This window comes from Passer domesticus, chromosome 4, assembly GCF_036417665.1.
Source record: "Passer domesticus isolate bPasDom1 chromosome 4, bPasDom1.hap1, whole genome shotgun sequence".
Classification (NCBI taxonomy): Eukaryota; Metazoa; Chordata; class Aves; order Passeriformes; family Passeridae; genus Passer; species Passer domesticus.
Window position 1 is genome coordinate 56,937,069 of NC_087477.1, and position 24,816 is coordinate 56,961,884.

General features: G+C 38.9%; 2 protein-coding genes across 9 annotated transcripts in view; both read left to right on the forward strand.

The window, feature by feature from the left end:
* Positions 1-46: 46 nt before the first annotated feature.
* Positions 47-6,180, forward strand: PDCL2 (phosducin like 2). Its single transcript, XM_064418125.1, is given in 5 exon segments — positions 47-1,253; positions 4,157-4,246; positions 4,248-4,297; positions 5,869-6,024; positions 6,026-6,180. Coding segments are annotated over 5 exon segments (531 nt in total). The 5' UTR covers positions 47-1,091; the 3' UTR covers positions 6,099-6,180.
* Positions 6,181-8,920: 2,740 nt separating this feature from the next.
* The window catches only part of CLOCK (clock circadian regulator), a 65,029-nt gene continuing 49,133 nt past the window's right edge, over positions 8,921-24,816 (forward strand). Inside the window, exons 1-3 of one of the 8 annotated variants that reach the window (XM_064418129.1) lie at positions 8,922-9,126; positions 19,125-19,226; positions 24,257-24,500. The gene's annotated coding sequence lies outside the window, so the exon portion shown is untranslated. Of the gene's footprint in view, positions 9,127-19,124; positions 19,227-24,256; positions 24,501-24,816 lie in introns of all 8 variants that reach the window. The other 7 variants (XM_064418131.1, XM_064418133.1, XM_064418134.1 and 4 more) reach the window with 7 other exon arrangements.

A 24,816-nucleotide genomic window follows, 5' to 3' on the forward strand; every position in this document is an offset into this window, starting at 1 on the left:
GGCCCTCAGCCAGACAGTTGTTTTAATGAGAATGTTTGCAATCAAGACTACTGTATTTTTTCCAGAATACATTGTGATTTGTGTGTTTCATCATCTGAAAAAAAAAGAGAATCCCTTTTCCCTTAATAAAAGGAACCTGAACAAGTTGTCCTTTTTGAAGAAATATTGTGACTTTAATTCAACTAAACTATAATGGCATGCTTTTTTAGTTATTAAGAAAGCAGATGCACTATGGTTCTCATTTAGAAGAAGACTTAATTGCAATTGGGATCACAATTCACTTGAAAACTCAATTGCTTTTGATGGAGACTGAAGGAAACTCTACTCAGAAGCACAAACTTCCCAACTTATCTCTCCGAGTTTATTTTCACAACAAAATTGTATTAAATTATGTTGTTGAGGTTGTAATTATATTGAAAGTAACTAATGACTCAGAACCAGATAATCTTTAAGTCCCTTCCAACCCAAACCATTCTGTGCTTCAATGACTCAGTTTAGAAGTGGGCTAAATTTTTTTACATTGTATTGGCTGGTCATGGTTTGAATTGGCCTCAGCATTACTGCTCCTGCTTCTGCACTTTTGGATGAGCAATGAAACTTCAGAAGGTAGTTGGAAAAATTAAGGCCTCAGAGGAAGCCAAATTGAGAAGACCTTTTCCTCTTCTTGCCCACTTCTTTTTGCTCTGCATTTTCATAATTAACACTTCTTATAAAAATGTTTGTTCAAGATTCATGGTTTAATTTCAATTATTTTCACTTGGATATTTTAAAAAGCATTTTGAATTAAACATACAATGCAGATAGTGACAAGTGGTATGACATCTAACATGTACAGATAACTAACTTACATAATTTCATAAAAAAGCCAGTCAGTGTAAGGAAGATTACCATTCTGAATTATTAGTAGCAATCCATCCCTGTATTTCTGTAGTTCCCTGTATAGTTATAATTAAATAAAGTTGCTTTTTTTTCCCCTCTCTCTTACCCAGAGTTATGGCAAAGTTGACTAATTTCTGAAATAAATATATATTTTTCTTTCATTAGTTCTACATTACATCTGCTAATTACTTTTCATACATTTAAAGTGTTTTATGATTCTGGAGAACAAAAGGTCGACTTCTTTTGTCTGTTTCTCTTTTTTTGTTTGGGTTTTTTGTGTTTCCAGTGAAAGCAGAATGAATCTTGAAGAACTAAAGGAAGCTGAAGTTTGCTTTGATGAGACTGATAGGAAAGCTATTGAGAGAGGTGTAGAGGTGTAGTGAGAGACATCTATTCACATTAGCAATGCACCTCACTATTGTACATGCTCCTAAAAAATAAACTCAGAATCTTTAGAATAGCAATGTCTGCTGACTCACACAACTGCCTTTTTCCACTTTCTACTCTTTTGACATCAGATAGAACCCACATTACTGTCCTACTTCCTGATTGCCAGTGGCACAGAGAAACAGTTTACACCATATCTTGCTTTGATGTTCTGTTAGGACAAAATTATTTACTCTGAAATCTGGATGTTTAAAAGAAAGTGTTGAACAGACCACAGTGGAAACCACTGTTATACACCCTCAGCTGAGCTGAAGATACATTGGGCCATGCTGTGTTTGGAGGTGTTCTGTGTTTGAAGTGTCACAATCTCAACATTTGTCCAAGTCACACAAGTAGGGCTCATTCTCTTTCTGCCTGATTAAGGGGTTCCTCTCATTCTGCCACACCAAAGATGACTCTGCCACACTAAAGATATGTTCTGCTAGTCTTCAGGACTTTGTGCAATGATGATAAACGTTCAAATAAAAAGTTTAAATAAAAAACATTTTCTCTTCTGTTTTGGGTAGTTTTCTGTGCATTTCAAGCCAGAAAGAAAGGTTGTGGATATCCCTTTTATCTCATGTGCACAAGAAAAACAGAAAAAACCAAATCTCATCATACATAGCTCCAGTTGTGTTATAGATAATGTTTTTCATATGGGGTACGTGTCACCCATATGAGGATGGCATGCCATTAAATAAGAAAACTATATTTTAGTGCTGGAATCAAGCCGCTTAGAATTTTTAATTGATCAAGTAATTAATTTGACTATTATGAGCAAAATAAATTTATTTTTCTAGCATAGCACTCATTTCTGGTACAATATGGTTTCCAAATATATTACTCTAATAAAAATGTAATTTCTTATGAATTACTATAGTAATTACTATTGTTTCACTTTACCATACATGAGAAATTTTGTGCTGTAATGGTGGCAGCTGCAGAACCACAGCATCACAGAACGGGTCAGGCTGGGTGGGAAAACAGTGGGTCACCAGGTCCAACACCCCTGCTCCAGCAGGGTCACTCCAGAGCACGTGGCACAGGATTGCTTCCAGCCAGTTCTTGACTATCTCCAGTGAGGGAGACTCCACAACTTCTCTGGGCAACCTGTTCCAGTGCACAGCCAGCCACTCAGTAATTCAATCCTTATATTCAAGTGGAATTTCCTGTGCATCAGTTTCTGCCCATTCTCTCTTCTGCTACTGCTTGGCACCCTGACAAGAACTTGACTTGGCTCCATCCTCTTGACACCTTCCCTGCAGATACTTATTGACATTGATGAGGTCCTGTCAACAGGTCCCCTCTCAGTTTTCTCTTCTTGAGGCTGAACAGGCCCATTCCCTCAGCCTTTCCTTATAAGAGAGATGCTCCAGTCAACAAACTTGAGTGGTTTTAAAAGGCAGCTGTGGATCCCTAATAAACATCTATTGTGTTTTGTTTGCCTCTTATTCAAGGTAGATTTTAATGACTTTTCTATTTCTTACTTCAGGAAAATGTCCATTTGAAGTTTACATTGAAGGAAGGCTCAGGGGAGACCAAATCAAGTCTCTAAATACCTGAATGGATGGTATAAAGCAAACAGAGCCAAGGTGTTTCCAGTGGTCCCCATGACAGGACCAGAGGACATGGGCACAAACTGAAATGCTGGAGGCTCCCTCTGAATACCAGGAAACACTTTTTTACTGTGAGGGAGAACAACTGAAATGTTGCATAGTCTTCTTTCTTGGTGATGTTCAGAAGCTGTCTGGACATGGCTCTGGACAGCCACCCCAAGGCTGACACTACATGAGCATCAAGTGGCCTCCCACAGGTGACCTCCCTTCCAAGCCCAGCCAGGCTACAGTTCTGGAGATCTGTGATACCCAGCACACTGTTCTTAGGTACAACTGTGACACAATCATCCTTCCTCAAATATTTAATAGGACCACACCAAACATTTTACTTACAGTACCATGCAGACTTCAGCAATTGTTGCTACACCAGACATTCACGTGTGCATTTTCGGACATATTTTACAAGTTACTTTGCTGAGTTCTGCCCACCATGTATTATATCTAAGAAAAATGAGGCATGCAGTTTACACAACATAAAAAAGCTAATGTGATCAAAACATTTCCTCTGCCTAGATGCTAGCTGTACTTACTGCTGTAGAATAGTTAAAATGACTAAAATAATTCTAGGACTAACACAGTGTATCTAGTAATGTACTCTCAGAGAAAGAAAATAATTCACATAAATATGTGGAAATTGTGAACCAAAACTGTAATGTATTGTTGCTACAATAACATTGTACATGTATTCTTTTTTTTCTTTTTTTTTGGTGAAAAACAATTCCACAGTGGCTTTCAGTTAATTAATAGCTGCTTTTAGTTCAACAAATTTCAGTAAAGCATTTTCCTTTTCGACCTTCCAAGTATTTTTATAGATGAAGACTGCCATCTACTGATTTTGCGTTTCATTTTTCATTAATTATTTTAAAACTCTCTGGTAAATACTAGTACAAGTACTGTAACTCCTCCTTAAACTAATCTCCTATTCAGAATCACACAAATATTTAGTACCTGCTCTAATGTTTTCTTGCTTCCTCTCAAATGATAAATGCTTGTACAATTTGTTTGTTACTCAAGTTTCCCAAATTTGATACTGATGAATTAAGAAAATGAATTTTAATGTTATATTATTGAATAAAGACTGGCATAGGTACCTTTCTAGCTCTAAAATTTTAAGACCACAAGCTCAAGAGTTATTAAAATAATTTAAGTAATTGACATGCACTAGATATTAATTTAAAATGCATGTAAAATGTTCCAAAGATGCTTATTATTATTTTTACTTTCTAATTAGGCAGCAACACTTGCAGGAATGGAAGTGTCTTCAGAGGAGGCAAAAGTATGTGAAGGTAAAAGAAAGTTGTGGCAAGCAGTATGCAAAAGAAGTTTACAAATGCTCCAGAAAATGTTTGGGTTATAATTCATCTTTATTGGTAAAGGTAACTACATTCTTGAATAAGATGTAGAATACTTCAATACAAAGAAATGAACTGATAATTAAAAAAAAATAGAAAAATTAAACTCAAGAGACCAATGAAATAGCAATTTTTTGGAAGCAATGGAATCACAGAGCATCTGACTTACTCAACTTGTTAATTCACTTTGTGAGAGTTAATTGCTCACTTTTGTTCAAACGTGGAAGATTTTGCTGTGCATGCTTATCACCATGTATGCAACCTTGCTGAGCTCTCTGGGTTTCACTAAGAAAGTGCTGTCCACTGTTTGCAGTTTCTTTTCTCAGTGGGAGTGGTCTAACAGGATCATTCTACCTTTATTTCCCCTTTAACTTAAAAAAATCAAAAGCCCATCAGGAAAAGTCTCAGCTATGCAAAGTGAGGAAGGCTGGGGGTCTTGTTAGGTTATCGACTGCCCTGTAAATTCTCTAATGGTAGCAGAAGTTGCGACAGGATGCACCAGAAATGTCAAAGGACTCCCATGATTAGTTCTGTGTATGTTAGCAATTCTATTAGATGTTTTTGAAAAGCACTGAGAATTACTACAGAATATTTAATCATTTTTTAAGATTCAGACAAGTTTTCGCTTTTCCTTATATTTTCAAGTTTTCTGGGAGGGAATTTCTTCTCAATCGTCAGGAATCAAATTTGTTTTTCCAGGAGGAAAAGAAATAGGACAACCAAATGAAATTGTTAGAATTACAGTAATTTAAATTTCAAGATCTGAAGAGAGAAAATAGTGACCTTTCTTGATTTTCATTTGATCTGTATAATGGAGAACCAATTCTGCATTTTGCTATTGCATAAATAAGAACCTCTGAGGAAACTTGTAATCCCTTAGGAATGAGCATGAATATCCCCAAAATCTCACATCACTATTAACAAAACTGGCTCACCTGCCTTTGACCTCCAAGGCCCACAGGCCACACCAGCTGATTTAACTTCAGTCAGATACAAAAGACCCTAATTGCTCAAAGGGCTGGAGGGGAACTAGAAAAACCCTGTTGGTTTTGGTGTTTTCTGTGTCTTCTTCATCCATTGGCTGATTTTTTGGGTTTATATACATTGTATTTTAAATAGTAACTGTGAAAATAATGAACGTGGTAAGGCATGGTAAAAATAAAAATATACAAAAGTTTCCCTGATGTTACTTAAGGAGTGGAGAAGTATTTAAATGTTAAACTAAAATCTAGTTTAAATTAAGTAAAATGTATGTTACAGCTTCAAAAACATAATTCAAACTCTACAATGGACAAAATCCGTTTTAAAAACTTAGTGAGAAATGAAACTGAGGCGCTGTGCTTTAAGTGTCTGGTAACTTTACTAACATATTTTGTATACTGTGCCTCCCATGTCTTTTTAATTTCACAGCTCTTTAAATGACAATGATCTAGGAAGAAGCTAAATAAAATTTGTCCTGCAATTCTTATAACAAATTAAAGTAGAAGCAGACTATAGGAAAAGGTACTTGTGTTCTTCAAATGCTTTAATAACTTCAGTTATTTTACAAATCATTTACACCAAGAGTGTCATTGTATTTCCTTATTCTGTTCTAGTATCCCAATATGTTTACTGGTTAATGAACACCTCAACCTGCTGGCCTGAAAGTTTCCAGAAGGCAAGTTTCTCAAAGCCATTGTAAACTGCTGCATTCAGAATTACAAGGACAGGTGTTTACCCACAATACTTGTATATAAACTGGTGAAATACAAGCAGGTTCATTGGGATAGCTAAACATGTGGGAATATATCTGAAAGCAGAAGGCACTAGGAATATTTCTAAATAATTCACATTATGAAAAAAATGATGTTTTTTGTAATCATTAGATCTAAAGGATACTTCTTAAAGGTTGAAAAGGTATTTGATTATTTTTAAAGGGAAAAAAAATCTGATAAAAAAGCCAAGAACTCATATAGAATTTGTCTAATTCTGTGGTGAGGATACAGCCTAAGCACGGGTATTTTGCAATTTCACAGTAAGATATTTTATTGCGATAAAAACATGTATTGGTCAAAAAATTTTTCATTAAGATCATGTGTTCTGACATAAGTTAGTTCAAATATGTTTTCCTGCTCCTTAGGTGAGCCTATTGGTGGATAGCTACTGGCAGATACCACTGCTGGAAACTTTTATTTTCCAGATTCAGAGATAACTAGTAGATGCATTTCAGAGACAATGGCTTATCTGCTGTTATCTGCCACTTCAAACTAGAACGCTAGCTAGTAGTTAGAAATGTAAATAGGTCATCAGGGACTTTAGACACGATTGCACAGTCCCTTCAAGTATCCAAGCTGGCTGCTATAAAAGTAGCATCGCTTCCTCTCAGCAGCGAGCCTCCCTCCCCCGGCTGCGGCTGCTGCCAGGGGCACGCACAGCCTGTGACAGTGGGAGCAGCTGCGACAGGGACAGAGCCACACCTCGCCTTCGGTGACCCTGTCCTTGTCCAAGCAAAGCGACCACACCGTTGTAATTAAAGCCATCAGATGTGACAAAGCAACAGCACAACCCAAGCTGATCTGCAGGCTGAAACCAGATGTTTCTGGTGCTGAGCCAGTTACACTGTTTGGAAGAAAAGGCTCCAGGAATATTACCCAACCTTGCTTTGCAAGGATTAGGTGGATTGTGACAGGCTTTCAAATCAACGTCCACTCATTTTACTATTCTGATGTGAGATTTAGTTTCAGTACCAGTTTCCTCAAACAGATCCTCTTTTGAACAGGCCAGTGTGGATCAAAATAAACACACTAAGCAGGTGGTGGCTCTGTGGCTCTGAAGTACATTATGCAGCATGGCAATGGCATTTCTCTAGGAAGCATGGCTATAGTTAATGGAAGTGCATTGGAAATTTCTGCATTTCCAGCTCAGTGCAGTCCCACCATTCACCAATTCACAAAAGATCTGCTGCTCCTAACTCGGCATTGTTTAGAACTTGTGCTGGCTCTCAACAGCCCTGTGAGTGAATCAGAGCTATCATTACACAGCAAAGTCACACTGATGGCAGGAACAGGGCAATGGCATTTCTAGCAGAACAGTTTCATAAAATCATCACACCATCTCTACGCTGTCCTGTTCCTTCAGGATCCTACAAAATACTGCCAAAAGAGAAGTAGCATTAAAAAAATTACCTCGCTTGGGCCACAGCTTTGGCAGAAAATGCAAATGTGTATCATCTCCACAGCTGTATTACCTGTTCTGATCTTGTCAAAGAATATTCTGTCACTGCAACGTTGCAGTAAGTAGGTGTTAAGCTCCTATTTATGCAAGGTGTGAAGAGATAATGCAGCATCCCTACTTTTTTTCTGATGAATTATTACTGGTTACTAAAGATCTTCTGGCAAATTCAATAGATACACCCTGGAGTAATTTGTAGCCTCCTGGTTTCTTTGCCATATTCTTGTTCTGATAATTACGCCTTTTTGTTGAAAATATTCTCACGTTTTCTCCTGGATGTTCCATTTTTGGTGTAGCCTATTAGTTCCACTACATTTCATCAAAAGAGTGTTATCCTTTGTGCAAGAGGTAATATTATTAGCTTTCCTTATGTTACATTTTCCTCAACTGAAAGCTGGAATTAGAGTATTATGAATCAGTTAGAAAAGTAAGTGTTTTTACTACTGCTTTTCAGAATTCTTTCCTGGTTAGCTCTTTGGGAGCACTGCTGGTACAGAAGCTCCTGACCCTACAGTATCTTTTTCGTAAGACTTTGGTCACAATTGTGAATCAAATGGGGAAACTGAACTACCTGAAAAGTAACCCAGAAAGGAAATCCATGACAATTTGCAGTAAAATTCTTTGTTTTGTTCTAGACACAAACACGAATTAAACTTGATACTTTTAGATACACTGCTACTCGGGCATCAACTGAAAAATGAAATCCTTTTAACTGAGAGAAAAAATTGGGATTACTTACACAATATTACTCCTGAGCGTTTTATTTTACAGAAAACGGTTCGCCGTAATGTTCTGCTACAGGTATGACAGGATTATTTTTAAATAGTCGCCGCATATTATCGAAGGGTACTAAAAGCCTCGTACACAAAAAAGGGTTGAGGCAAACACGTCTGGTCTCTGCCGCTCTGGGAATTTCACCCGTTTATGCACAGGCAAGAAACCACGGCCGTCCGCTGGGACGGGCTGTCGGACCCCTGAACACCTCGGGTCGCGCTTGCGGAGCGGACCCGAGACGTCGCTTTGGGAACGCGCGTGCGACCGCGTTCTGTGCCGGCTTCACCGCGCCGGCCAGCGGGGAAGCGTCTCCGTTCAGCGGAGCCCGTTCCGCGGGCTCGGCGGGCGGCTCTGCGCCTGCAGCCCGGAGCGCGGTGCCCGGAGCGCGGTGCCCGCTCTCGCTCCCGCCCGGCGCCGCCGCCATTTCCCGCGGGGTGAGGTGAGGCGAGGTGAGCCGAGGTCAGGGAGGCGCGCGCCCACCGCGCCTGCGCAGCACCCGCAGCCCTCCCCCGCCCCCCTGCGCACGCGCGGCGAGGCGCGCGCGCAGAGCGGGGAATCACCTCCCCGGTGCGCCGCTCCTGCGCACGCGCGGCGGCGGCGGCGGCCCCGGGGTGCCGCGGGTTGCAGTGCGCGCCGGCGCACGCGCGGTGGCGCGAGGCGCCGCGGCGGCCGGCGGCGGTGGGGGCTCGGCGGCGCAGGCGCGGTGGTGTCGGGGGGACTCCCGGGCCCGGGTGCTGCCGTGCCGCCGCCGGAGGAGCGGGAGCGGGAGGTTCAGTCAGGCAGGGCCGGCGGGCGGCGGGCGCGGGGCTGCGCGCGGGGAGCGGCGCTCGCCGGGGCAACGCAGGCGGGCAGCGGCAGCGCGGGGCCAGGTGAGCGGCGAGCGCGGCGCGGGGCGGTGCGGGCGGACCCGCCGGGCCCCGGTGTGCGGCGGCGAGGGGAAGGCGGGCACACGGCGCGGAGGGGAGCGGGGGAAGTTTGACAGCGCCGGCGTGCGTCTCCCGCCGCGAACCGGGGGGCGGGAGTGCAGCGGCTGCCCTTGGGCGGGCACGGCCGCGGCCGGGGGCGGGGGGCGCTCGCGGGGCACCCGCTAGGCCCGGTGACCCACTTTGCTCCTGTCACAACTCCCGGGCGCGTCGGGAGCGCTGCCCGCCTGGCCCCGCGCCCGCCAACCGGGCAGGGCGGGCGCAGCACTCCCCGGCATCCCCCGGGCCGGGCCGGGCCGGACCGGGCAGAGCCGCGGGCGGTACCTCGTCCCGCGGCCCCTCCGCGGGGCGGCTCGTCCCGCGGGCTCCGGGGGGACGCGCCCGGCCCCGCCGCCCCGCGCGCGGGGGAGGTTTCCGCGGCGGCCCTGCGGAGCGGGTGTTTACGCGGCGGCAGGGCGGGCGGGCGGGCGGGCGGGCGGCGGTCGGTGCCCGCTCGGGCCGGGCCCTCCCCGCGGCGGGACGGCTCTGCCGGGCCTCGCGCCCCGGGCGGCGGCGAGAGCGTGCCCCGCGCTCTCCCTGCGGCAGGTGGGCTGGAGCTGCGGGGTTGCGCAGCAGGCTGGAAGGCTTATTTCTCCGATCACGTTTGTTTTTTTTCCGATAACTTTATTACGATAACTGCAGCGTGTTTACGCTTGTAAAACCTGAGGGATTCTCAGTAGCCCCCGGTCCTTTTTCGGGTTACTGCGGCCTTAAAGTCAGTGTGTTAAATACTCCGTGCGTGCAAGTGTGAGCACTAGCAAGGGACTGCATATCCGCGGTTCTTCAATTTTGTGTTTGGGTTAAGGTGGATCAGGATTTTTAGTTGGTTTCACTTTCAAATTCCAGATACTTTAGGCCTCGATATAAATTAGAAATGTTTTTTTTTCCATGAGGAGGTGTGCTTGTGGACTAATCAAACGTATTTGCAGTGAGATTTTGGTAAGGCCGTTGTTTTCATGTGCTGATAAGAGTTAACCTTCCAAGAGGCACAGGGAAAGTCAGGCATGGTTTTGGCTGGAATATGAAACTGCATGTAGAGGCAGAGTGGCCGATCATAGAGCCTGATGCTCTGAATCCTTAAAATAGGTATTTTTTCTTACATGACTGGTTGACAAACAGTGCTTTTGGTGGCAGTATTGACTTGACTTGGCCTGCCTCTTCCTTACTCCAGCTGCACCAGCACAACGGTTCGTGGAATTGTGTCCCATAACTAGCTTGAGGAAATGATCCAGGTTAAAATTAACTAGCGTGGTTCAGTGTTTTTGTTTTTTCTTTTTAATGTGGTTATATTTAACCTGTGTAATTTCTCTGGCTAGCAGGTGTGACAGGAGGCAAGAGGATTGTTTAAGCAAATACCCTAGAGAAAGAAATACTTGACAAATACACCTCGACTGTGGTAGTCCTGGCAAAGTTCAGTATGAACAGTTGCTGTTGTTTTACAGAAATAATATTGACTTTGTTTATAAATATCTGTGGGGTTTGGGCCTGTTATTTTAAATTGGACAGCATTTGATTGTTGTAATAGAGGGATTCTACTTGAAAGTAGCTCTGCTTTTAATTTTTTTTAGTAAATTAAACTATTAATTTTTGTATGTGTCCACTTAAGACACTTCCTCAAAGTCAGTACAGACACTGCTTTCAGATTACCAGACATAATGTATTTGATTTAGGTTCTTTTTGTAGAATATGACAACTTTGTCTGAGAATTTTGTTGGTAAGGCAAGGGTTACTGCTTCTTAACAAGCAATTCAAACAGGGAAAAACCCCTAAACTTCCGGGTTGATATTTAATAGTTTAAGGTGCCATTCAGCCATGTCTTGGTTTTTATTTCTTCCGCTTCATGGAAAAGTTTTAACGCATTTAGGTAAAATAAAAGAATGTGAGGAAAGCTGTGTGTTTTCATTACTAATGCTCTCCTAGACCCCCAAACCTTTGCTGTAGGTAACTTTACTCTCTTTGTACTAAGCAATTTAAAAACTGAGTGGTAATTACCTTAAATTTAATTTGCAGGGTTGGTTAATTAGCTTCTTAGTATAGCATTTCACAGAAGTCATGAATCTTTGTGGTTGGATTGGTCTTTCAAAAGAAATTTCTGCTTTTAAGAACTTTGAGCTTTTGCTTTTATCCCCCCTCTATTTTAAATTTCTGCAAAAAGGTGAAGATATTAAATAGTAGTAGAGGTATTGCCCCGCAACTTCTCCACATGTTCTTTATATGAGATGATCTTATCAACTTGAAAGTTGTGAATTTTTTATTAAAAACGAATAAACTTGTATTGAAAATAGTTGTGAATCAAAATTGCAGTTTACTTCACTAGGTAATTTCCTCATTTGAAAGCAGCTCCTTTTTTATCTATGCTTTCCTTCAGGAGATGCATATAATTTGTTGTCAGTGCCTCATGGTTTTGGCTTAGTTTTGTAGATGAAGACTATGGATAGCTCTCCAAGTAGAAAATTAGTATCCTACTACAGTTTTTAATACAAAATATTATTCAGAAGAAGTGGAATTACAGCTGAAAGGCACCTTTTCATCACATTGTCATGAGTTAGTTTTTCTCAAGGCAAAGGCTTCGGTAGATCTCTGAAGTAAAGAAAAGTTCATTTTAGTGTTTGAGCCTTTTTAAAGTACTAGCTTCTCTATGAACACTGCAAACTGTGAAGGCCAAATGTGAAAGCAGGTGTAGAACTGTTTCTGAGGGTTAGTGGCATAGCAAAGTCAGTAGTGATTGTTCCTGCCATTCTTACTTTCTGTTTATTTACTTTGCAAGGTATTTTTAACCTTTCAGTGTTAATGAACTGGTTCATCACTGAAGGGGTGGCATGAGACCAGGAGAGTCACCAGGCTGTCGGGAGAACAGTGGCTGTTTTACAGTAGCTTTATCTCCAGAGGTGAAAAAAAGTGTGAGACTGCAGGTAGTCGCCAAACCATTCAACTGCTTCTCTCATCCTAAGCTATTATTGAATTATTGTTAGTAGTGTTGATAGCATTATTTTGGATTTAGTGGTCTTTCAGAATAAAAAGATGTGTTGGAAGCACATCTTCATTCCCTTAGCAGAATCTGAAATGAAAGGCTCAGTGTCTCTCTGTAACTCTGACACAAGCAAATTTGGGTGGCTCTGTTAGGAAGGTACCTCATTGACTGCTGCAGGTGGTCCATGTGGGGAAAGTAACTTACTAGGATAGTTGGTTAATTGTTAACTCAGGGGGAATCTGTAATAATTTGAAACTCAGACAGACATTACACTGTTTATTTGTTGTAGGACTTAAAAGATGTGACATGCAAAATCACAGAAGAGAAAGGAGACTCAGGGTTAATGCAGATGCCCTGAAGGATTGAATTCTCTATCCCTACTGCTGCCACAAAATTCCTTTGTCATGTAAAAGCTACTTTAATTTTGGTATACCTCACCTCTGAGTGTTTTAATTTATAGTCTTAGTGTTCTCTTACCATACTTTTTGTGTTATTATAAATTCTTTATTATAGCCACTTTGAGAATATATCATCATACACATAAAACGTTTTGGTCCTCTGTGGTTGTCATATATTTAATATTATGTGGAAATAACAAGACTTCACAGATTCTTTTAACAGTTTAAAACTGCACACTTTGGACTCTTTCCAGCTGTTTCATTTCGTCATTAAAATTGGTGAATAAGTTTCCTTATTCTGTACTGATGTTCTGAGTATATTGTGAAATCATCATTAATAGTATTAATATTTTATTAAATATAGATCCTTAAAAATTAGTTATATATATGAGATTCAAGAATGATAATAACTTAGGTTTGGAGAGTGATGCTTTTGAAGCTCAGTATGTACTATGGGCATTCCTCATATTTATGATTAAAATGTGGCTACTTCAATGCTTTGTTCTTAAAACTGTGTGTGTGATCATCTCAAGAGTATGTGAGAAGGCTTCATTTGTGAATTTAATGTCATTTTACAAATAATGACAGCCTGGTGCCACAAGATAAATGGTGTTAGACTATTATCCTTTTGTTAAAACAAAACACTTCTTGGAGTAAGACAGATCCAGTTAAAGTGGATTTTTAAAATAAATATATGTGACATAATTCTTCTATAGGGGGTCTTTCTGGAGTTCCACAAAAAAGGATATTTGCAGGTACCTCTGAGATGGTTTTGATGTATGTTATTTTGGTATATGGCCAGATCCATAAAATTGATTTAGATGGGTTTTGTGTATCCAGCCCCAAATAAAATTGGTATCTGTGTTAGAGGTTTCTTGTTTTCACTAGTAAAGTTTTCCAAAGTTGAACACTGAAGTTTTGTTCTCATTCACATCTTCCAAAATCTTATCATAACCGAGCATCTTGGCATCTAAATCTGTTTACTGTTCATAAATTAGGCAATCTGAAAATTAGGCCTTCACTTGTTCAAAGGCATGTTCAAACCACACCTCAGGCACACCTATGGAATTGGACTTGGACCAAAACCCTGTGGTGACTCTCCCTTTTGTTCAGAAGCACAAAGGAGTGAGGAGGAAGAGGTTTTGTTCATGTCTCCTGTAAAAAAAAAAAGAAACGCCCAAAATAAACAACAAACCAACAAAACTCCAAAGCCTGGAACCTCACTTTTCCTTGCAGACAAGATGATTAAAGTCTCTTTGGGCTAAAGAGATCTACTAGGCAAGTTTTCTTGGATGAAAAGGAGATTATATGTATACATATATTCTGGCCTGTGCTCCATTTAAAATTTTGAATGCTGTTACAAACTGGTACCCATGAATTACATCTCTTGTTTGCTGCCTTAGTGAAGCATGCATACTTCTGATGCTTCTCTGTCCAGTAAAGATTTACCTTTTTTTTTGGTTCCATATCTTGAAAATTGCCACTGAAATGAGAAGTTAGAAGTTGATGCATCTTCCTAGTGCAATGCAGAGCCTGCTGAGAGATTAGGGTTTGAACCCTATTGGTAGACTAGAGATTGGCTTTCCAGTTTCTGTGATCCAGGTTACTGTGCTGCTGGACAAAATGAGAGCCCATCTTTTCCCCTCTGCTAGCATGTTAAAAGAATGTATTGCTGGAAAATATATTGATGGGAAAAGCTTAGCTAGGTGTATGACAAGGACAGGGACCAGGATTGTGAGTACTAACCTTACCTATGTCCTAGGCCTCCAGAAACAGGTGAAGGCAAAATACTGTGTTCACTGGTTGCTTATGTAGTTTGCATCTCTATTAATTTTTGAAAAAGTCTTGCTGAATGATGCAACTCTCCCTGGCTTTGGTACTTGATAATTGTAGATCCTTTTGTATGCAATCCCCTTTTTGTGCCCTGTTTTAGTGAAGACTGTGCTGCTTTGGGGTCTACTACAGCTGGAGCAAGCCATAGAACTTGCTAACCATGCTGCTTAGTCGTGGTCTTGCTGTGAGACTCTTAAAAAAGGAGGAATACCTGGGAATGGGCTGATCATCCAGCATGATGTCAGAATCTTTAAGTATTTTCTGGCAGGGAGTAGTATTGCTAGCAGCCTCGTCTACAAGAGTTTTTAGCTTGCAGCACCACAAGTTTGTGAGTGCATCTCCATGGCTTGCAGAAGAATGATCCCAGATCCCATAAGCATGTCATTAGCTGCTGAACTGGTAGATCTCCAGAAAGCTTCAGCACTTTCTTCATTGAGGCAAGTATTTGTGAACATAGAGGCCAGGCTGGCTGGTAAGAAGTGGCTCTTGTGGGAGGTTAATGTGTGAGTTTCCTAATGTACATTAGAAACACTGAGGAAATGTATATTTTTACATCTTAAATTATGGTCTTAATGAAAGTAGGAAATAGTAGGCTGCCTAATAAAAAAGGTACTTCAAAACACATTAATACAGCTAATTTAATATTTCGAATTCTGACAATCCCGCTGCTGTTATAAATAAAACATAAGTTTCCATTTTTATGTTTGAGTAAAGTTTTTAATGAAGTAGTTAATACTGGTTTCTGGCATTTAAGGGTGTTTTTGACGTGTTTGGTGGCTATTTCATTGCATGTTAAATGTAAAATGTCAGTGACTGCCTGTTCAGTTTCAGCTGTTACTGACATGCACCTTGGCAGAACACTGTTCCAAGAGTTTAGGGGTTGCTGTTGAGAAGATGGTTGTGAATACAGAGAATGTAGACTCCTGCTGGTGTGCTAAGGTAGAAGCTATGTAATTTTTCAGATTACTCTTGCTAGAGATATGTTGAATGCTTGGATTTTCACCAGTCATCCAAAAGCCTCAAGATACATTAGGAGAAAAAAACTGTCTTGTTTCATGTGGTAACTTTCCCATGTTAGTTACCCAAAGTTAATTTGAAATCTACATGTGAAGGTGTAAAAAGATAAAAAAATACTTTGACAAAAGCTGCTTATTTCCTTGGCTCAATAAACAACTAGGAAATTTTCCTAGATTAAAAGCTTTAGGAAGTTGCCTTTTTTAAGCCTGATTTCCTAAGAAAATGTGATTTATGCTTTTTCCTTTTTTTTCTCTTATTCTTTCCTTACATATTGACCAGTAGCTTTTGAAATAGTTGATCAGTTGTAGCCATGTTTGTAGGAGGGATGGAAATCACAAACTGTAATGTTACCACAGGTTTTGTGAAAATAGGCAAGCTGGGTAGAGAGAAATGTGTCACTGCCTTCTCTTGAGAGAGACATAATGCAATGGGATTTTGGTACTGACCTGTTTTTTTTTTTTTTCAGCATGCACTGGGTCTGTGTTGGGTAGGAGACCAGGAGTTGTGTGTGTCGTCAGGGCTTGAGGAGACAGGAAGAATCTTGGGCTGTTTTGGAAAGGGAGGAGGACCAACAATATAGTAGTGTGACATGATAGCAAAATAATAATAAAAATAATATTTTTCTGTCAACATAAGAACAAAAGACAGTATTTCCCAAATCAGATTTCCAGTAAGCCCACTCCTCTGTCTTGTAACACAGAGTTATTTGTTGAAAAGCGGGAACTGAATTTATGTCTAGAATGGCATTTCTCGACTTCTTTCCTGTCTGGCCTGTATTTGCATTACTTATTTATCATAATAAACAGCAGACTGAAATCAACTTGAAGATTTTTATGAAGTCTCAGTAGAGAAATGTAGGATGTCCTGCTGGCTTGTTTTGAAAAACTGAAAATCTTACTAATGTTGAAAGTGAAGAAAAGTTTATTAGCTTGTGCTGCTTTCATTTCTAGAGAATTCTCTGCTGTATAATATGAAATATACTTGTCAAGACTCATAATCTTCACAAATTTTAATTTATTGATTTCAAGTATTGAAATGGTTCATTAAAAAAATCATAGCAGACCACAAAATAGGTGGTTTTGACTTGTGCTTGTTTTAAAGTAGTTTTCATAGTAACAACAAATACTGTAAAGGAAACAGGGTTTTCCTTTACTGTGAGTAGAAAAGCAAGTAGCAGCGTGAATCACAGCTTCCAAGAACTGTCAGAATAGAAATGCAGATTCTCTCACACACACACACACACACTTTCCTGTCAGTTTTAATGTAGTAATGTGATTTAATAAAGTTTTCTTGCCATCCACAGCAGCAACATCCATTATGTGTAATCAAGCTACTACTAGCAGTTGTGTGTTTGAGAACTATTGTTCAGAGCTAGTATGGTAGTTCCACTGATCGTTCTCTAACATCTCAGCAATTTTACATCTAATATATTTTTCTGGAAGTGTTTTTGTTGTTAAAATGTTCTACTTCATTTTTTAATATAATCTTTTTTCCAGCTCAGAAGCATTAGCTAAATATTTTGTGCTGCCCTAGAGCTTTTCGTGATGTTTCATAGATAATAAGATAGAGTTTCAGCCTTGGGAAGCTTGTGATCTGAATTTCACTGACATAGAAAATGATGACAATGACCTCAGAAAGGGGGACAAGGATTCAAATTAATAAGCGAGTCATAGTGAGTGAATTAAACAAATTCTCATTTCTAAGAAGATGATAAGATAGATCAGCAACAAGTAATAGGAGAATATAGAAGCAAAAGACAGCATAAAGCAAGTCCAAATAATATACAGTTTGGAGGAAAAGAAGCAAAATATTTTTCAGGGTCTGGAAAGCATATTGAAGTCAGAAAAGTAGTCTGGATCAAGAGAAAGAGTAACTAGAAGGTTTTATGAAATAGAGCAAGAAAAAGATCTATAGAAACTTACAAATTATGTTGATGGGTTTGGATCTTCTGAAGAAAAAAAAATGAGACAGGAAAATGATTTGAGAATATGAGAATATGAGAAACTGTTTTGATCAGTTTGGCAGGGAGGTTAGGACACAAATTCTAAGATTTTTTTTTTTTAACCCTTCAAGAAATTTAGCTGTCACTCAAACTTGCTTTTTTTTTTTTTAAACAACAGGCATCTGTGCCTGAAAATTTAATCTCGGCATTCCTGTTGCTCTGTTGCTGCCTTCTATTACACACAATTTTTCTACAAGCTGGAGGACTTCATATGAATTTCATTACAATTGAGAGAGGGACTGTAGAAGTTTTTAACATCAATGGTGATCGACACACTACCATTTTATCTAAGTCAAAAGTATCACAAACTATTTTCACTAAAATAACGGAAATTGCTTTTCCAAATTATTTTGGTTAAATTTGTACTGCCTTTATATAGACAATCACATTTATGGCTGATTTAGATGGAGTTACATTAAACTTTATGTTGCCAACAGAGAAATGAAAAATAATCTTTCATAAACTGGCATAGATTTTTAAAAAATACACCTAAACTTCCTGCCCTGTAGAATATATTTTGCCATTTCTTATCTATGTGCTGGTATTTGATTCAAGTAATTGATTTCTAACATTTCATATTTCAATTTCATTTGACCATTTAGAAAATAATATGTAGGTGATAATGGTCTGCATTTCTTATCCCATTCAACTTGGCAGTAGATCTTCCTCAAACATTGGCATTCTTCTTCTCCAGGCTGACAGCTTCTTCTTTCTATGTTACATGTACTGGGGGACGAGGTGGTAAAGAACAGGGGTTTAGAAGGTACTTTGTTTTGGCTATTTCATGTCAAAGGAAATCCATCAATCCTTGCATACAATGGAAGGGAGTAGATTTATGTTTGCCTTAAAGGATATGCTTTGCCACATGGGAGTGCTGAATAGAAAATATCAGCAGTGGGTCAGTAGCAGTAGATTTTTCCAGCAGGATTATAATCAGTTAGATGATATTACCAAGTTGGTGCACGTGTATTTAAAATAAAGCATGGTGTGTAGGAATTAATGATCTGTAGCAGGTGGGGAGCTCTTTCTTCGTTGAATAAGTAGAGTGCTGCTGTGTAAAAATCTCTGTTGTAGAGTGAGCTTTTGCTCAGCACATCTTAATGAAATTGATTTCTTATTAGTGAGAGGAGTTTGATTAGTGAGGGGAGTTTGATTAGTGGAGAGAATCTTGTGCTGTTGCATGCCATGTTCTCTGAGAGTTTCCACTTGTGTGCTGCAGTAGTTCATGTGTCCTCTTTGAGCCACAGTACACAGAGTTAAGATTTTATTGATGCAGTTTCTTTCCAGAAGTTTGCATAGTGTATTATTAATGTTCTGCAAGGTCATAATGCAATCTGAAGCAATTGTAGTGCAATAGTTGTAATATTACTGTTTTGTAGACATTGTTACGTGTGTAAGTTTTGTGTTACCATTGGGCTGTTGCATTTGTCTCACGGGTTTGGATTTCAGACAGTGCCAGAGTTACATAAAAGGTGGTATGCAATGTTGAAGTTGTCCTTCATGAGAATTTACATCATTCTATTGAATCGAAAAATTAGGAAGTGATTTTTTTGACAATATAAGGATGCATATGAAATTACTAAAATTGCAGGAGAGAAAACAGAAATAATCAAGGGCTCATCCCCAAAAAGTTTTTTCGAACAGATTAATTTTCATTAAACTGTGGGTTTTTTTTGTTTTTCAGAAGACCGTGCCAAAGAAGACTTTTACTCAGATGACATCACATTTGGACTACTGATGCTACCCACCCACTCTACAAGGCACAATGTATTTCTAGGTAATTTAAGTAAGTATGTAGATATTATTGCTACTAGAACAGAAATGCTTTAAGCAGAAGCAGCTCTTTTTCAACCTCAGGCAAGGTAGACATTCCACTTCAATTTGAGATTCAAATTAATGGTGTGTGTGGGCAAGAACAAACTTCAAATAAGCTTTTTATAAGCTTTTATCTTGTACACTGGAGCATGGAATGAAACAACTGAACTGTACCTGAGCTGCTTTGGAAACTAGAAGGAAGGAAAAGCCCAGACCTTATGAAGGCACTGTCCCCAGCAGTGCAGTGTGCTAATGTGGCCCTGTGGTTTCTGGAGACTAAATTAATATCTCTCCCAGGGATGTGTTGCAGTGAATGAGGATAGGTACTGCCATGCTCACTGCTTTTCTGAGTGTTTTTTTGTTTGTTTGGGTTTTTTTGTGTGGTGTGGGGTTTTTGTTTGTTTGTTTGTTTTGTACTGGTTTTTGGGGTTTTTTGTTTTGGATTTTTTTGCAGATGCTCTTGTTGAGATGACTTAATACCCCATTAATGTAAAGATGTAGCAGAAGAATGCGTCCTAATGGGTTCAAGTACCACTATCTCTGTTCACATGTCACCTTGTTTATGAATGGGTTGCTTCTCCCTGCTTCCTTGATTGGACACTGTACTGTCCAGCTGAGGATCGGCCAGGAGGTGCAGATTTTAATCTTTGCAAGATTTGATCATGTTGTATATTGCAGTAAGGTTGCTGATTGTTTTGTGCATCACGCAGAGAGAAGCACAGAATAGCAGGGTAGTTTGTTTAGGAACAACAAAGGGATTTTGATTCAGTGTATCCTGAGGATCATGGCCATGGCCCTCTGTAGACTTTGTGTTTTTATGTTTTATCTTTTTAAGTAGGTGTTATTTTTCAGATGTTCTGCTGTTTTTTTGACTGGGTCAAAACATACACTTTTATTCTGGGTCAAAAAAACCCCAAGAAACAGATCTATTTATGTAGAACAGACATTGTGCCAATCTTGCTGAAATGGGATTATTTTGTCTTGCTGTCAGAAAGCCTTCCTGTATTCCTAGTGGCTTATAGTGCATCGGAGGTGCCTGGTCATACATGAAGTATGGTCCTGAATGGAATTACAGGTAGCAGTGCTTCTAGTTAATGATGCTTGACACTTTCTGTTCCAGAACCTTGGTTTTAGTTGCTTATAATTTACTAAGACTTAAATCTCTGTTATATGTCTCTTTCACCTAAAATTCAACCAAATATCAGCTTGTGTCTGAGGATGAGTTTAGAGGGAAGAACGCACTGTTTTCTTGATGCAAAATGCAATTAAAATCTTGCCACTGGAAAAATCAAGCACCTGCATATGCTGGAGCAAGCACTCAAGATTGTAGGAGAAACAAATTGTTATGCCTCAGTATTTTTTTCTGCTATCCCACTTACATTAGGCAGCCTAATAGATTTCTGAAAATATGTTTTGTACCAGTTCAGTGAATTTCCTAAATCCATTCATCTGTCCAAATCAGATGAGGTAGATACGTTCCAAATCCTTTTAGTCATAAGCAGACAGGGCTACTGAGCATGTTCTAGCTGGACTGTGGGAAGTAAACAGGTCTAATCTCCTTGACTCCATTGTAGTGTCAGGTACAAACACTGAGTAAGAAGATTTTCTTCTGTACTCTTTGTGCTTTTCCTTAACTTTATTGTGCATGTGCTGTTGATTTGGTCCTTCATATTCTGCTTCAACAGTATATTTCCATAACTGTTGTCAATTTTTTCATTCAGTTTTTCTCTATTCTTTGCTTTTTCTCTTTATTGCTTTTATGTGAACATTCTCTAATGTTCTCAAGATCATTATTTTATCATAATAATATTGATCTTTTTGGACAGTACAGGCTGTGTGTGGTTAAAAGTTACTAAATACTTCTTTTTGAGCATCCTGAAAAGCTCTGTGCATTGTGCATCTTTGATTCTGATTTTCAAATAAGATCTTTAAAACATGGAGACCATATTTGTTCTGAAATGGAAAGGCAATACAATATATTTTAAATTTTCAGATTATATACATGTGAAAATTTGTATAGTGTTGTCTTTCTTAAAAGACTGTTTTTCTTTAGGAATTGCTCTAAAGAGATCCATTTTTTTTTTTTGTTTTCATCTAAATTTAGCAAATGTAGAGAGAAGCCCATTCTTTCATTTGCAAAATCTTTTGGAAATCTATTTGGATCTTGTATATTGAATGTTAGTGAAACTTGGTGAGTCAGAATAGTTTAGTTATTCTAAGCAACTAATGAATTAATTGTATGTGGGAAAAAAAGGTTAAAAATCCTATTAATAATTTACAGTTCTTGGAGAAACTGGCATATAACCTAAAATCTAGAGGATTAAATTATTATGTAAATTACATAATTGAAATATAGAAAATAAAATAAAGGGCAGAGATTAAGCAATATATTTCTGGCTTTACATCTAAGGTAAAAAGCTGTGTATACACCAAATGTATTTTATCTAGTGTTTCTGAAATGAAGTTCTTGCAATCCATAGATCCCTTGATTAGCTTCCCTTAGTATTTCTTTGTTCCTGTGGCTGTTCTCTGAGGTAATGTTTAGAATAATCAGGCTAATTTCAGTTTCATAGTAAACTAATATTCCTTTGTCGTTAATCTGATTTTTGTCAATTCCCATAATTGATTAGCACAGGATTCGGAGATCAATTTGAGTCATTGCAGTAAACCCATGATCATCTTTACCCCTTTTAAATTTTGAGTTAGGGGAAGTTAAATCACAGTAGTAGTGCTTACAAACCTTTCTCAGACTATACTATCTGAATTTCCAGGGTAAAAACAATACTGACACCTCTGTCTAAAAGTTCAGAAATGCAAGAATATTTATTTTTCCCTTACTGTATTTAATAGCACAGGTAATAGGAGGAAATGAGAGAAGGGCTTAACGAAATAAGGTAGAAAGAAGAAGAGAAGTAAAATATTTGACGTGAGAAAACAGGACGTAAAAGATGAAGTAAATAAGTGAAGAAAAGAGAAATGAAGCCTAAGGAATAGGGATATCCAGATTTATGTCTTCTGCTGAATTCTGGCACAGAAGAAATAAATTTTTTGTGGAATCTAGTAAACAGTCTTTTATCATGATTTTGTTTTTCAATTGTGAGGCATTATGAAGAATGCTTACAGAATTTTTCTGAAGTCTTTCAGTGCCATCAAATATTCTGTTTATGACATGACATCTCTTTTGATTAGTCTGGTTTGAAAAGGTCAGGGTATAACTCCAATGTGTGCATTACAGTTGTGATTTGGATGATTAAAACTGCTTTAGAGAAAATCTCACTGTTGTCTCCCCTTACCACTTGCTTGGCTCAGTGTGTTTGAACTACATTTCTTTCTCAGAAAACTAGTCTGTGAGTTCTGCTGCAGGGGCAGAGTGCTCTTCTGTATCTACTGGGGACATGGAGTTCTGCATCAGTCATGAAATTCCTGGAAAAATTTGAATGGTCCATGTGGTAGTGATGTTTGCTTCTGGAGACCAGATGAAATCTAATCCAAAATAAACCCTCTTGAACAGCTAGCATAGGAGTGTCAGCACCAGCTGCTTTGATCTACTGATCCATTTCTACGGTTTCAGATTACTTTCTAATGGGGACAGAGCCATAGTTGTTCACTTTGGTTATAGGTCAGTAGATGAGGGCAGTGAACCTCTAAGAGGTATCTATGCTGGAAGTACAGCCATGCGTTTGGATGCTGATTTTGAAAAATTTTGAAGTGCCAGAAATGCTTTTTTTCAATTTTTGTAATATAAACCGTGTTGATGAGGCACATAAATACTGTAAATGACAATTTAAACGACTAAATCATAACTGCCTTTTGTAATTCTGATGGATTAGTTTGTGGTTTTCCCATGCTTGTAGTTTTAAATTGTTAAACAGAGGAGTCTTCTGATTTCTTTAATTTTATAACTTTTGTATAGAATTTGAAAATATGTATGCTTCTCACCCCAGGTGTTTTGCTTGAGCTGCTCATCTGCATTGATAAAAACCCAAGGCCAGTGTTTTATGGCAGTCATTAAGTAAGAGCAACAGGAAAAATGAAAAAGAGATGGTCTTTGCAGGTTTTTGCAGTTATTAATCTTTTTCGTGCCTTAGCTGTCATGAATCATGAGACTTGTTTTTTTTTTTTTTTTGGCCTGGAATGAATTCCTCAGTTGTTAAAGTGTTGAAAATCTGAGTAATATTTAGGTGCTGGTGTTAAATCATTTTATCTTGAAATAGCAGTTGAAAGAGTACTCTCCATCTGCCCTGTTTAATTTTAAGTTCAGAGTTTCCCAAGAATTTTGCATGCTTAAATGTAGTATAACTCACATATCTAAGCCAGTAATCAGGACTAAATTCAGCTATATTTCTTGTTTATTAGAGTTTTGCAGAATGTTGACCCTTGTTTTCAGCATTTTTTCCAGAAAATTTCCAACATTCAATTAAGATTTCTGTTGATAGGGATTGTAGGTTTAAACCTACAGTCTTTAAAAAATATAGTCATTAAAGTCCACCCAAAACTATTAAGCTTGTAATTTTGAAACTGTTTGAAAAAAACCCACTGACTTTAATAAGAATAATAAAGTTATTTTCAGTATTATTTAATTTGTTCAAAATTGAGATATAAACCTCAATTTAAAATGAAGAAAAATGTTGAGAGTCAAAATGTGAGTTGGAAGTTGATCTTGCCTTAAGAGTATTTCTCTGTTATGGTGAAGTGCTCTGTTTGTGTTTTTTTAATGTGTTTGGTATAAGTAAACTGTTAGCATATGGCCTGAACCTAAAATTCATGTTAGTTTCAGGATTTCCTGTGAATATTGATAACTTATGATATCCTATTCCTCAGTACCAGTGTTTCATAGGCCACTAGCAAGATCCTAGGTCTTTAAAACCATTCTCACAATGTGCGCAGAAGGGAATTAAAAAAAACCCCTGATTGTAATTTTGGTTTTTGATAACTGATATATTAATTATAAATTGAAATAGCTGTAATACTTTTATAAATATTTCCTAATGTTGCTTTTAGGGACTTTGATGCTGGATGATGTAAGTCAGGTTTTGTTATTCGAGCAAAGAGCTGTATGAGGGATAGAAGCACCCACCCACTGCGAAGCAGCCTGGATCCCAGCAGGGAGAGGCTCTGCTGGTGGGAGTGACTGCCCGAGTGACTCCTGGATGGTCAGACAGGAACTTTCCGTAACCTTGGGCTCTTAAGAGTGCAGAGAAGACTTTGAGCGGCAGGAAGTAAGCACTCAGAAACAAGTATCTTGGTACGTAGAAATAATGTTCTGTGAAAGAAGAACTTGGGAACTGTAGAAAAGAAAAATTTTAAAAATGGAGGAACAGAGTTTAAGGCCACGCAAATGTAGCAAGTGTGGTCCTACGTAGTTGATATGATTTTTTTGTTGGATATTAAAAATTGTAAAAAGGACTTGTAGTTCTCACAGAAAAAAACTTTAAGGACTCATTTGAAACTTTATAGGGTTTATATGGGGTGTCAGGATAGAATCGGAATTTCCAAAATGCGAAAAGAGCTGAGTTTGTGACCTTTCCCCACCCTTGATCTAATCCTGAAAATTCTTATCT